Here is a 13,966-nt window from a genome sequence, read left to right on the forward strand (position 1 = left end):
TGATGGACTGTGGGCGCCAGCCTCGGAGAAACAGGCCTCCTTTACTTGGAGAGTTTGCCGGCCGTGATGTTTGCTGGCTGACTTGGTTGGGGCTGTTTAACGTATTACCGCACCGCTCTGGACCGGCCAAGAATAAAGGGACTCTCCCGGTGTGTGCTGAACAAAGAGCCGCGGAACGGCGCTGCCCCACCGAGAACCGCCGGTCGCGCTGGTTAATTCGACCGGATTTTAGTTGCCTGCAGTGGGTGTCGTAGCGCATCCTATAGTAACAGTGACAGATAAGTGAGCGAGTTGGGAGTGGTATTCGTAGATACTGTAGAAAGACATAACGCACAGACAAAATAGCAAGCATGCAGATCGCGCCGCGGGTTTCGGCCACGAACGCGGCCCCTGTAACGGTCACCAGCCGCGGTTGCCGATCTCGCCGAGGAAAAGGTAAGTCTTATTCGAGCGCGGTATTCTCGAGCGACGAGCTTCGGCGATTCTATCGCTTTCACGAGATTCCGCGAGACTGGGCACCGGACGCGTCGAAGTAGACGGCCGAAAGCGTGCCTGGTATACACACTGTGCGAATGTCGCGTGCTTGGCATATATCGCCAGAAACGCTGTCGGTCGTACGTACGCCAACGCGTCCCGTGCAGAGTCACGCGAGACCTCGCCGAAGCGATCCTGTCCGCGAAACAGCGACAACTCAGCGAGACGGCCGACGACGACCCCGACACGCCGAATCGCGGGGAGGTAAGTCAGCAAATAAGGGGAGAACTGACAGCGCATGCGCAAACACGACGCAGAAACTCCGAAACGCGGACATCTACGCCTCCTGCAAACCCCAGCCTCCCATTGAGGAACACCGACGTGGACGTCGTGCCCCTTCGAGCTTCCCCACAAAAGCCAACGGGTCTCACGTCTGTCGCGCCCTCTCCCGGCGGCCGTCCGTTCAACGCAACGCGTGGTCGATCCACCGCGCGGTTTTGACGTCCACGCGTTGCCTCACTCCGGTGACGTTGGCGCGCACCGCCGTAGCCGCAGAGGCGAGCGACGTCAGTGGCCGCGGATGAACCCTAAGCGCGCTCGACCGGGCCCACGTCGTCGTTCTCCAGAGCGCTGGCGGCGGCGGCGCGGCGTCGTCCCTGCGTATTTCCATCCGCCCACGGCGCCCGACCCAATCGTGACCGGTTTGAGCGAAAAGGGCTGCTATTTTCCTCCTGCCTCCGCTGACACTACGCACTGTGCGCGCGGTGTGGCCACACCAGCACCTCCCCCCCCCCCAACCCCGCACCCCCTCCCTGCCATCCTGGTCTGATCTGGACATAGGCAGCAGCAGGCCTGTCGCCGCAGGCGTCATATATAACAACATACACACGCGCTCTCGCGTGATCTTCGAGTCACTTGCATGTGTGTGTATATATATAGGGGAACTGGGAGGCGCGGCCCACCGCAGAAACAAGCCTGTCTCTTGAGACATTTTCTTTCTTTTTTTTTTTTTTTGCCTTGCTTCCAATCCAATATGTAGTGGACAGGCGCTGCTCGCCGGCCCTCCGTGAGTTTTTTTGGAACGTAAACAAAGCCGTAAAGAAGAGAAGAGGATCGAGGCATCCAGGTCAAATCCTTGTTCGCGCGGGATCGCCGAAAAGCCTCTCGGGGCGGCGGCGAACGAAGTGGAGCGATATTACGTGAGAAACATGCGTGCATAGCACGCAAGAGCACGGCGCACCCGGTTACCCTGACCTCGACCAACGAGTGAACGAAAAAAAAAAAAAGAAAGATGTATACGTCTTGGTTTATGGGCAGGTCGCCAAGCCCGTGAAATGTGCGCGTTCGTGCACGAACACTGGAATAATTGAGACGTGTACAGGTAGCCGGTTTGTTGACGGGCAACGATATAAAAGCACATCTGAGGAGCAGACGTACATAAGCATATATATATATAATGTTCAGTAGCCAGTGCTTATGTACGTCTGCTCCTCAGATGTGCTTTTATATCGTTGCCCATCAACAAACTACTGAACACACACACACACACACACACACACACACACATATATATATATATATATATATATATATATATATATATATATATATATGGCTATAGTCGTGAGAGACGTATCCACTGTGATCGCTGTTTGCGTTTAACGTCATGCTTGCCACAAAGGTCTCGTAAATATTTACGCACGGGGCAAGGAAAGGAAGAAAAAAGAACGCAAGAAAAAGCACAAATAAAAAAATTCAAGGTCATTCCGCCCCGCGAAGGTGGATGACCGGCGGAGCTGTAAAGATCGTCGTAAGAAAACTTGTAAAGACTTTATTGCATCACTCACTATTTCTCAACACTATATTGCTCACTTACAGTCACTGAGTAACGACGGTCGCAATGGCTTTGTGTTCGCTATGACATACACAAAGCGGCATGCTCGCAAATGCAAGCACACTCGTTGATAAATGTCAAATCGATGCACGTAACGCCGCTGGGGCGAGGTCGGTTGGGCCAAGCGATACGTCACAACGTCACAAGCGATACGTCTGCAGCACGAAACGCGTAGACCACTCCCTTCTCGGTGCCGACACATCCGTATTGAAATCACCGACAACGGCTACAGGGGTACTGCCATCGCAACCAACCCACGCAAAGTGAGTAGCCATGAACCTTCCGGGGCTATGAGCCACTGCATTTCTGCTTGCTTACGGAGGTATGAGCCAATGATGGCGATCGACAGTTTTCGACATTCTGTTCTGTAAGTTGTATGCGTGATTAGAAAGACTTGGCTTTGCTTGACTTTGCCGAGTGCCTTGTAGCTTCTGCCTTACGGGGCTGTGAGCCATTGCATTTTTTTCTTGCTTACGAGAGTGCAAACCACTGATGATGAAATTGTTTTTATGCGGACACGAAAATTCTGTGGTACCCTGGCCATGTACAGCTCCGGTGTACAAAAAAAAAAAAAGAAAAAGGCGTTTTCTTCAGAAAGAACAGGCTTGTCGCTTGGAGGAGCTGCTTGTTATTCGCCGGTCGCCTTCGCTGGTATGTCAAACAGCACGATTAACCATCGCCTGACCTTATAAATTCTGACGTAATAAAGCGTTTTTGTGAAAATATGGGCTCAGAAGAATATGCAGCTTGTTCAATCCCGTCACAGTCGTCTAACGTCGTCGCCAGAATCCAACTCACCGACCTCTATCTCAAGTTCTGAACCACCTACCCTCCTGGCAACTGCGCTCTGTCGAGCACTAAGTGCAGAATTTTCGATAAATACGAAGTTTCAGAAAACGTGACGGCATTGTGCAGAAATCGTACCAGCATAAGGGATTTTGCCTCGAATTTGCGGATAGGGAGCGAAGTTGCATCTAGACGAGCCGAAGCATACTGATTACCAAAGCAGAGCAAATGAACAAAGGGGACAACAAAGGGGACAACAGTTCAGGTTGGAACGACAATTAGAGAAATGCCCCGCTTTCTTAGTGACCGTAAACACCCAATGGCTTTCGAATTGAATTCTCTGCTTCGGTAACGACATTGCTCGTAACCGGCATGTCTCGCGATACTTTCAGTCATATACTAATAGGCTGGGAGTTATATGGTTGAGCACGGCCAAAAAAGAAAAAAAAAAGGAAACAGATTGTCATCGATTGTCCTTCCGCTTCCTGCAACGGCTGAGGAAGAAAAAGAAAAGAAAGCTCGCCTTCCGCGACGATGATTAGAATTAAGACTAGAAAAAGAAATGAGACAAAAGGATAACTTCATAAGTGACGCGACATGACGTAGCTAGCAGTCCCGTGACAAAGAGCAGACGAAACACTCACGTTCACGCTGTCGTTGACGTGCTTCTCGTCCCGGTCCAGCAGGTTGAGACCGATGGTCAGCGTCTCGACGCACGACGGCGAACGCTTGTGCGACGCCTTCTTCTCCTTCTTCTCCTTCTTTTCCTTGGCCTTCTTGTCCTTGCCCTTCTTGTCCTTCTTGGAGGACGTTCCCTCGGCGTCCGACTCGGCGGTCTCCTTGCCGCCGGCGTCCGAGCCGGGCTCGGCCGTGGCCGCGTTCGAGTCCTCGCCCTTGGAGCCCGAGTCGCCTCCCTTGAGCTCGAGCTCGATCTTCTCCTTGGCCTCTTCGGCCGCCTTGACGTCGCCGCCGCCCACGTCCTCGAGCAGCGGAAGCGTCGACTCGTTCAGGTTGGCCCGCGAGCCCGACCGGGAGCTCTTGTCTTTGGACTCCATTGACGTGTTAGGTTGGGGCTACTGTCGAGGACACTGGGTCTAGAGGTCAGCGAACTTCCTCGGCGATTTCCGGGTTGTACCGTGTTCCTGGTGACAGTATCACCTGCACATAAAAGAAGGCGGCAGAGGTAAGCATGCGGTCCGCATAAACTGCACGGAACGCTTTCATCTAGTAGCAATAGCATCCGCGACAGTAAAGGTATAGTAGCAGTAACAGCAGTAGTAGTTGCTGTTCTAATTGTGCTGGTACCACGCTATTAAAGGGTACTGCAAACAAACAATAGCGGTACATGAGAAGCGACACGGTAGCTGGTTGTGCTCGCGTTTGCGCGAGCACTACCAATGAACTGGACAAACACTACCCTTCGCCCTTGTCTAATCATTTCGTTTCATTTTCATTAATACGACAAATGATACACACGTGCAGTACATCAGTACACAATCAGAGGTAGCGAAGTAAGAACCTGTCGAAGGACATGGCAGTGCAGGCAATCCGTCTCGCAGATAGGCTGTTGCACATAATCCTTGTCGCTTTTCGTAGAGCCCGTTTCCGTTTGCGCGATTGATTTCTTGCTGTTTACTTGCTTTTTCTTGTTCGTTCGTTTGTTTGTACGTTTTAACAGCGCGGTTCATTGAATGAGGTTTTACGCTAGCACTGTTCGTAAGAGCGGGTCCCAGTCAATCGTGACGCCAGGCGTATTATCAGCAAAGGCGACCGGGAAAATGGCGAAACTGCTCTTGCGAAAGGTTTTCTGGCCTATTTACTCCTAACTATAGCACATACGGCTCCATCGTTAGCAGGCTTAACTCCTTTGACCAGGATCCTCGGAACACTTGCTCTCCGAAAAACAACCCTCCAATCTGCGCCTCTTCGTTGCGCAAAGCATCTTGCAGGGTTCGCTGGGCGTACTTCCTTTGGTTTCATGGTCCGTGTCATATGTAACATTCTGGGGAGCGCAGCGGCAAACAAGCGTCGACGCAATTTCGGCGTCTTCGAACGACGCGCTGTCTTGTGGCGCTCGCAATGGACGAGGAACTGGAGGAAGCGTTGGGGGAGGGAGGGAAGGAGAGGGGGGAGGGGGGGCAACGGAGCGGCCTTGCGACTCGTGCTCATCGGGCGTACATCCGGCGCCTCTAAGAGCGAAAGTGCCGAGTGCCCGACGTGCCGGCAGATATACCGCGTTTGCCCGAGCATTGTCCCTGGAGTGTGTGTAAGCTCTTTAGGCTCTTACTTCCCTTTTTATTTAATTGATTTTTTTATTGCCGGCAGGTTACTGTTATCACGAAAGGCAGTTGGCGTATACTGACTCGCGTAAACTGAGATTTATATAATCATCATCATCATCATCATCATTTCACGCTGTCTTGACCTGCCTGGCGAACGTTCGGGGACTTCCTTCCAAACTTCGTTCCGAAGAATTTCGCTAAGGAATATTGTCGCGACAGTCTGGTATTTAGGGGTATAAAACATAGCAACATAAGAGTAATTTATCTCCCACTCCCCATGCAAGATACGTTCATATGAGAAAAATAGGTGAAGATTCCTATATAATAGGCAGAACAGGCAAATCGTAGCGTCTACAGTAACAGGATGGGTGCGCGCTACTAGAAGGGAATCAAGCGCATTCGAGCGCGGCAAAAGAATTCGGCATTGTGCAGAGATTAGAAGATTCACACAGAGACCGGCTGAATCGGGACCATAAAAGCTGGAGTTCATATTGTGAGGCCTTCGCCGTGCATATATAAACTGCATCATCATCATCATCATCATGATCATCATCATCATCATCGCAGCATCTCTTCGCTTAAGAAAGGCTGGCGGTGCCGCTATCAGACGAGCCGATGCGGTAAGCGCGGCACATCGCTCGTCTCGTCAACACGGCGCGACGACAGTCAACGGACTCCGCATGCGCACCCACTTTCGCCCCCCCCCCTCCCCCACCTTTTATAGTGCGGGCGCGCGGGGCCCTCTCATTAGCGGCGAAGAGCGCGCGCTTTCGAACACGTAGGCGCGCGCGCCGCCGCCGCTGATTGGCCCGCCATTACTCGAGGCGAGGGCAATTAGGATTAATGGGCGCGCTTTCATGCGACACGCCGCGTGCTATGCGGCACCCGTCCTCCGACGTCTGGCGCTGGTCGCGTGCTGTGAGGACAGCGGCGGCGGCGGTCAACGCATACGTCCCCCAGGGGAGGGGGGTGAGGCCGGATTCGAGCGCGAGCCATATGCGATTACGAATGGATGGTGCGTGTACACCACATGGACGGCTGTGTGCGAGCGCCGAGGCTGAGATCACCGCCGAGAGCCAACACGCACTCGGCGATGGAAAACGAAGTAAAGCAAGCAAGCAAGGCATATGTGTTCGCGTATAACGACTTTTGTCTTCTGTTTGTATGGGAATGACCCATAATGATTGCTACGTGAGTCAACAAACAAGTCAAAACGAGGTTGGTATTTTCGGAGCTACAAAAAAAAAAAAATATGCTCGAGAAGCGCAAGCTGCGCGTATTGCTTCCTGGACATTAGTAAGATTGGAAATGTGACAGCGAAAGGCTTGCTGCTCTATACTGTCCGTTGTTTTGTGTAATTCAGGTGTAGGCGTGCACTCCAATCATGGAGCCGCGGGTGATAACCGCCGTGATTCATAGCGTCGCAGTCCAAAGTTGGACACGTATGGTGCAAATACGGCAGTGTGCATGGAACACCATACGCATGTCGCACAGGATAGAGTACACCGTGTGTCCTAGCTAACGTAAGCCAAGCTGTTCAATTAACAAGAAAAAGAAGGATTAAAGAAAGAAGACACGGTGAGAGATAAGAAAGGACCTACGGCACGTGTTTAGTCGCCAGAGGTCTGACGACTGAATACCGTAATCGCATCTTGCACGTGTTCCTTTTTTTTTGTTTTTTTAGCTTGGCTATAACGTTAGCTGGAAAACCCTATATATCTACGCCTACTACAAACAGGTGGAGCAGTTAGCTCGCAAACGTCATTGTCCATCGCTTCTCTCTCCTCTCGCTTCGCGTATACGACTTTCTCAGGCATGCAATGACGGGCCAGTGGCGTACATCTATCTTATCTTGTTCCAGCAGTCGTTCTCCCGCGAAGATGTCAACGCTATCTGATAGAAGTCCCCGAGTCGAGAATGAATGAAGCTCTATGCTACCGGGGTGTTCGACTTGGGACGTTTCTTTTGTTTCACCAAGGCGCCATCGTGGCTTCTTCCACCGCACACAAGCGACTGCGACAGAAAACGTGATGTCATGACGCCGCACTGCACGTTTAAGGCGCCTGCTAAATTACCGGGCAGTACCGCGTTGTCAGACGCGAGCTGACGCTGACGTGTACTTGTGGTTTCCGCTCCGTAAGAAAGGGGCGCCGTAATGAAGTAAAGGAGGAGTTGCACTTAAAAGTTCGCGGCGCCGTCATGACGTCATCAGCGCCGCGTATTGCGCGCGAAATTCAAGGCGAGTTGTTCGTTCCGTCATTTAGGCTAATAAATCATTCTTTTTTCGCCGAAGGAACTCCAGAGATGGCTCCGAAAGAGCGATCAACGAGTCTAGAGTAATATAGTGCTTCTCTTGTATTCCATTCAACGTACATGAGGCGTCTACTTAAGGCTCTCCTCTTATCTGCAAAACCGCGGCGTAGTGGATCCCGAGGTCGTGATCCGACAGAATATATACGTTCATGCGATGAGACTTTTGTGAAATCGTTGACGCGTTTCCTCCTCTTCTTTTTTTTGTATTGTTGATATTACCGGCACAACAGTCACGGTCAGCGCAACAACCCGTTAGTAACAGAACATGCATGTTCCTTGCATAGCACGCAACTTCATCGGGGTGTGTTTCTTATTCTTAGTCTGCAAGGTAATCCGCGTGGTTCGCGCTGAACTTAACGTTTAAATGATGCATCAGCTTGGCTGTTGTCTTCTTGTCGTTTTGCGGTAACTGAGAAAACTAAAAAGATACATAGGCGAACATCAGAAGCCGGCTATCCCAACACACAGTAGCCCAACTTGAAATTAAACGCCATTCCACAAGACAAATCTACACGCGAGCACCGCAAATTAACGCAGTTTTAATTTTCCCATTCCGTGTGTATACAACCCCGAAAGACCGCGCGTGCCGGCTCCGTTATTAAACAAGACCTAATCGTGCACAACGACGGATCAGAGTAGTGCAGGAGGGTGACGCACTGCGTGACGGGACCATCGGGTCCTTGAAAGAAGGAAGTCGTAAAGTTTGGCCCCCGTACACGCGCGTACGCGGGGCAGCAGTGCGGCGTCCGTTTATGCATACGCATTCCGGCGTGCGCTGCCAAAGCGGCGCCAAGGTCGCCCGAGTCTCAGCGGTGGCCGCTCGCCTCCAGAGCTCCCCGCCCCCCTCGGCGGAAGGGGGGGGGGGGGGCATCACGCCGACGAACACAATGAGGGTGTCGACACACAGGCACACACCACTACGGTATACGCCGACGCAAAAGCCGTCCCGCAGCAATTAAGAAAAAAACAACAGCCCAGGACTGCTTTATACGAGGGAGTGTAAGAACTGGGGAAGCCGGCAGGGCTCGAAATTTGCGTATGCCACACCTAGCAAACCACATAGGGGGAGGTAACCGTTCGCTTTATGCAACTGTGTGATTGAATTGTACATGGGGACAAAATTTGCCATACACTTCATATACTTGATATGAAAAAAAAAATGAGATGCAAGCTGAAGAAGAGGGTAACATTGACGGCGGTATGAGCTGCACCCGCAATCTAAGCATGACGCGTGCGGTACTCCCCTATGACTGAGCTAGGGCGGTTGCTCTCACTCCACTGTGTATACAGGGTACTTATAAGCGTGCATATTTATAACATATGGTCATGAAAGTGTTAGCCACCGCAAACTCTCACTTTGTTAGTTGGCTTCGTGCGGTTGTTCGCTTTATACGATCGTCAATAACACTTCGCCCCGATTGCCTATCGACCCCTCGCGAGCGTATCACTGTCAGAGCACGTTCATTGGCTATGCCAGACCAAGTGGACATGACAAAAGCAACGATGCCTCCAGTCGGCGTTATTTTCACGTAGTGGACTTCTACGTAACATTAAGAATTACATGACGATGATGACGATCTTAAAATGCTGTGGCACGTATGCGTACCCCCTGAGGCGGCCAATATTCGGGTGGTCAAAAGAAGCAGTTAACTTCTTCGCCTGAAAACCTATTCGGATCATGGGTTCATTCGTCTCGCTCTGCGTGTAGCCACATTCTATTTCAAAACATAGGGGGCGTCGCGCGACTGACCGCTCGAGAAACTTTGCGTGTATTCGCGGGCTCCTTTCACGCTCGGAGAAACAATTTTACGTAGCACGTACTGAGCAACAGAAAGCTGTATCGGGAGTTTTTCATGTTTCAATTTCTCAGTGGCACTTTTCGTCTAATTATAAGATGTGAGAAGTTAATTAATTAAGGATGATTGTATAGTTAGTCGAATTGAAAAAGACAACAACAATATGAGTACCTCCAATCAACGGCAGATAACTTTACCTTGGTTCTGTCCAGCTACGTTGCATTTGCATATTTAAACCTTGGTGCACGATAGTTTGCGACACCCTGTATATATGTAAAAGCCAACGTTCCAAGGTGCCGTTTACCGATACGTTGCGAGACATGCTCCGATTGTGCTAAAGTGTGCTTCGTTGTAATCGAGGAGGTTTAAAATGTTACTTTTGACGAGCAGTGATATCGTGACCTCTCATACCATTTGTCAATGCGACCAAGTTTCACCATAAAACCAGCACACACAAGGGTACACGTACCTAGAACTTAGAAGTACCTAGAAGGTGAAATTAGCCATCTCAAACCCGCCGAAAGTCAAAGCGAGGAACTTCCTATTCATTCTTCGCTATACATGGTGGCGTTTTTTTTTCAGTTCCCCTGGTAAGATGGCGGTGCTGCGGCTTCACTTTCAGACCATCTCCACTCCAGAAGTACTTGTTTATAAACGGTCCCTGCTTGTGACAGTCGAATCGCTAGACCGGGCACCCGGAAGCCGTGTTGCCGTTTCGTTCAACAGCTGCGAGACTTCGATGTGCGTGGAGCAGCAGGCGGCATGTGTGCAGGCTAGGTTACAAAGTTGTTCATTCGCCTGGCGTTTAATTCGCTCCACGTGCCCTGAAATTAGGCCACACGTACTTCCGGAACTGCGGTCTATTGGCTGCGAGCGGTTCGTCCGTTTGCCTGTACCCTCGATAAGTACGCAAATGCGGGGCTTCAGCACAGGATTGCTACGACATGTTGATGCACTTTCGAGATGGAACTTCTCACTCGGTCGGCGATCACAGTTACTTACATAAGTCGGATTGGTATTAACGTACTTGTGGTCCCACATAGGAAATATTCAATGTAACATCCCTATAACAACGTCGTTGGCTCGACTTTGTGCAACTTTTTTTTTTTTTCCCAATGAAGTGCTCGACGGTCAGTACTTCCACGACTTTCTGCGTTCGGTCTCCAATCACGAAACTCAAACTTTAGAGAGAAAGAGAAAGGCTTTATTGAGGGGTATAGATGTTTGGCCTAGCTAAATGCCTTACATGCTACTCCGGATGGTTAGGGCGAACGATGAAATAACGATAAATTGAAACGAATTGGAAAGAAAGAAAGAAAAAGCATGAAACGAAGAAACAATAAACATATGAGCCAGTAAATTTTAATGAAATCGGAAAGCAATAACGCTCATTCACGAAAGCAACAGACTTCGGCAACCTTTAACTTCGGCATACTTCATACAATTAGAGTTCGTACCCGAACGTTGTCCTCGATCCTTTTCTCTCCTTCTCCTCCCCTTTTCATTACAGCTGTCCGATGTGGTTAGCAGGCCTCCCTATTCCTGTTCCTCCAGACTCTCTACCCTCTACATCCGCCCATGTTTTTCTCAACCGTATGACGAATTCCTTTGCGCCGAAGGGATGAAACTGTTTATTTCTTTTCACAGTGTTTGTTTACCCGAGAATGGAGCCGCCACGCCTGCCCGGAAGTCGGGAAGCGCACGTGTGTCTGTACAGGCCCTGTTTCTTTTCTTTATTTTTCTTCTTTTCCCCCTTTTGGCCGCGTTCTACTGCGTTCACTAAAGTGTCTGCAGATGGTCCGAACAAAAAAGCTGAGCCGGGTTTCCAATGTCGTGCGTTAGAACGATCGAGGAGGCTTGCCCACAAAACACACGTAACAGAAAAAAATCTAATTCTTGCGATCTGGAGGAACGGCATGAAATAGATCAAATTCTGGGGTTATACGAGCGAAAAGCACCATCTGATTATGAGGCAGGCTATGTGAAATGGATGGTCGTATATCATCTACAACTATTTTGAAAACCCGATATTTTTTTTTTTCTGGATTTCGCACTGCGAGAATGCACGCGATACTAGGCATGCGTATTTTTGTTTGTAGTATGTGAACGCAAGATATCATCGACTGCTGGCCTACAGACCAGCCCCTTTCACACTCGTATCACACATACTTCGGTCGGTCAAGGAGTGATCGCACCATTTCATGAATAAACATCTCTTGCAAGTCAGCAAGTGAGTGAAACTTTACCGCGGCGCGTACGGCATTATCTTTGACATTCATTCATTCATTGGTTTAACGTCCCACAGCAATACCGTGGCTGTGAACGCCGCCACAATGGAAGGCTCGGGATCATCTTTTTGACCACACCCGGAGGTGCGCCCATATCTACGCACACAATCATTTGCGCGTTCCGTCTTCATCCAAATGCGGGCCTCTAACGGCCAGGAATCGTGCCCACGACCTCGCGCTGAGAAACATAACGCCGACAACACACTGAGCCACCAGGGCGACCGGCATTCTCTTTCCCAGAGCTAGCAGGCGACACCTCCTCTCCGAATACCCTAACGCTTTCTCTCTCTCTCTTTTTTTTTTTTTTTTTCAGTGCCGCCGCACAGCGACTCCCGTGTCCCAAACAAACCGCGGCCGCATTGCACGTGACACATCGCCAGAGGGAGCGGACAACCGCAGCACTGTAGAGTCACTGGTGACTCTACACCACTGGGCCTCGACGTGCCCGACCGAGGCCAGCTGTTGTGCTGTTGCCGCGAGGGGGCCAACACCTCCCCCCCTCCTCCCCTTGCGGTCGGTTCCAGCTGTGTTTGGCGCTGCAAAGCTGCGTCGCAAAACACGCGTGCGCGTGGGTGGGTGGGTGGGTGGGGGGTCTCCGGAATGGAATCCCAAGCAGCGGAAGCCGCCGCCCACGAAATTGCTGGACGGGCAAAAGGACTTCGCGCACGAAGGAGGAGGGACACGCCTGATGAGAGTCGGGCGCAGCTGGCCCGATGCTGTAGCGCCAGTGGTGCCTTATCCCTTCGCTTCCACTTTCTATAGCTCGTTTCTTTTCTTTTCTTACTTTTTTGTTAGCGTTTGCTGTTCTTTTGCACGTACGCACGCTCTCCAGCTGCGAAACGGCGTGTTGCCCGTTGACAAAATGATACGACCTCGGCCCCAGCCGGGGCGGCTCCTCTTTGGGAAGATACTGGGCCGGCGACGAGGCGTGCTAATTGCCCGAAAGGAGAGAAGCGCGAAAAAAGAGAGTAAAAGTAAAGAAAAGAAAGAAAAGTAAGCATGCTGAAGTTTGAAGGGCCCCGTTATACCAGTATTTCTTGCAAAGTGCAGTTCCTCTGCCTCCGAAGCCGTCAGTCGCCCCCCCCCCCCTCCCGTTCGTTGCGACACTGTCAATGCGGTTCAACGCCCGTGTTAATTCAGAGATCTCGATAAAGCGCGTTGCTGGGCTAGTTGCCTTTAGCTACGCCACAATTCTGGTAAAAAAAAAATGTCGGTTTGCTATACGGATGGTGGCCGGATCAATACGCTATCCACGATGAGAATCCAATGCAAGTCGACAAGAAACCAATCGGAATCGGATCTACTGGAAGCCCAAATAACTGATCGGAAGTAATCTTACAGCATCTGGCACCAAAAAAAAAAAAAAAAAAGATCGTGTTAGGCTGAATGAAGCACTGTTTGAAGTCGGTGCGAAAAACGTAAGAGAATAAGTACGTAAGCGTTCATTAATTTATTTTTTCCCCTTACATAACGAGAACGTACGCAATAATAATCATTTTAAGTCACTTCGCGCAAACAATTCGTGCCGCAAATTACCGAAACCACCACGTAAAAAAGGCACTCGAAGGATCGCGCGCAAGAAAAAAGAAAAACAGGACGCCACATCTTGCATTTCGCTTCCTTGTACCACTCGCCCCAAAGCTGAAGAGAGCTCTTTGTTCATTCCGATCTCTCAGAAGGGTGCAATCAGACCCGGCTCGAGCACTTTTCGAGTTCGTCCTGCCTATAATCGCGGGGAGATCTAAGCTAAGATCTAAGATCTAAGGGGAGATAGCATACCGTACAGCGCATGCGCGTTACCGTAAATCACACGGCGAGTCGCGATTCCAGTGACGCCGCCGTATATAACCCCCCCCCCCCCTTCCCCTTCGCTCTCTGAACGTTTAGGCAAGATGAGAGGACGAGCGATGATTCGAGGCATGGAAAAAAATTTAAAAAAAGGTAGGGTAGGGGGGGGGGGGGAGTTGAGCGGACATTCTGTTCGCCGCCCCCGCAGTCTGCCATCAGCACCACGCGACCCCGCAGTGCGGGGCCACACCCTGAGTTGGGGCACGACTCCCAAACACGAATCGAAAGGGTGGAGAAACACGTCCGCGTGCCGGATTGGATTTCCGAGCGCGAGAAAAAAATAGC

The 13,966-nt window shown here is 50.7% G+C and overlaps 1 protein-coding gene across 1 annotated transcript in view; it reads right to left on the reverse strand.

The window, feature by feature from the left end:
• Nucleotides 1–13,966, reverse strand: part of LOC142557158 (uncharacterized) — a 108,911-nt gene that overhangs the window by 51,873 nt on the left and 43,072 nt on the right. The window contains exon 2 of the mRNA XM_075668816.1: nt 3,799–4,312. Within this exon, the coding sequence (XP_075524931.1) occupies nt 3,799–4,209 (411 nt within the window). The 5' untranslated portion in view covers nt 4,210–4,312. The remainder of the gene's footprint in view (nt 1–3,798; nt 4,313–13,966) is intronic.

This window comes from Dermacentor variabilis, chromosome 9, assembly GCF_050947875.1.
Source record: "Dermacentor variabilis isolate Ectoservices chromosome 9, ASM5094787v1, whole genome shotgun sequence".
Lineage (NCBI taxonomy): Eukaryota > Metazoa > Arthropoda > Arachnida > Ixodida > Ixodidae > Dermacentor > Dermacentor variabilis.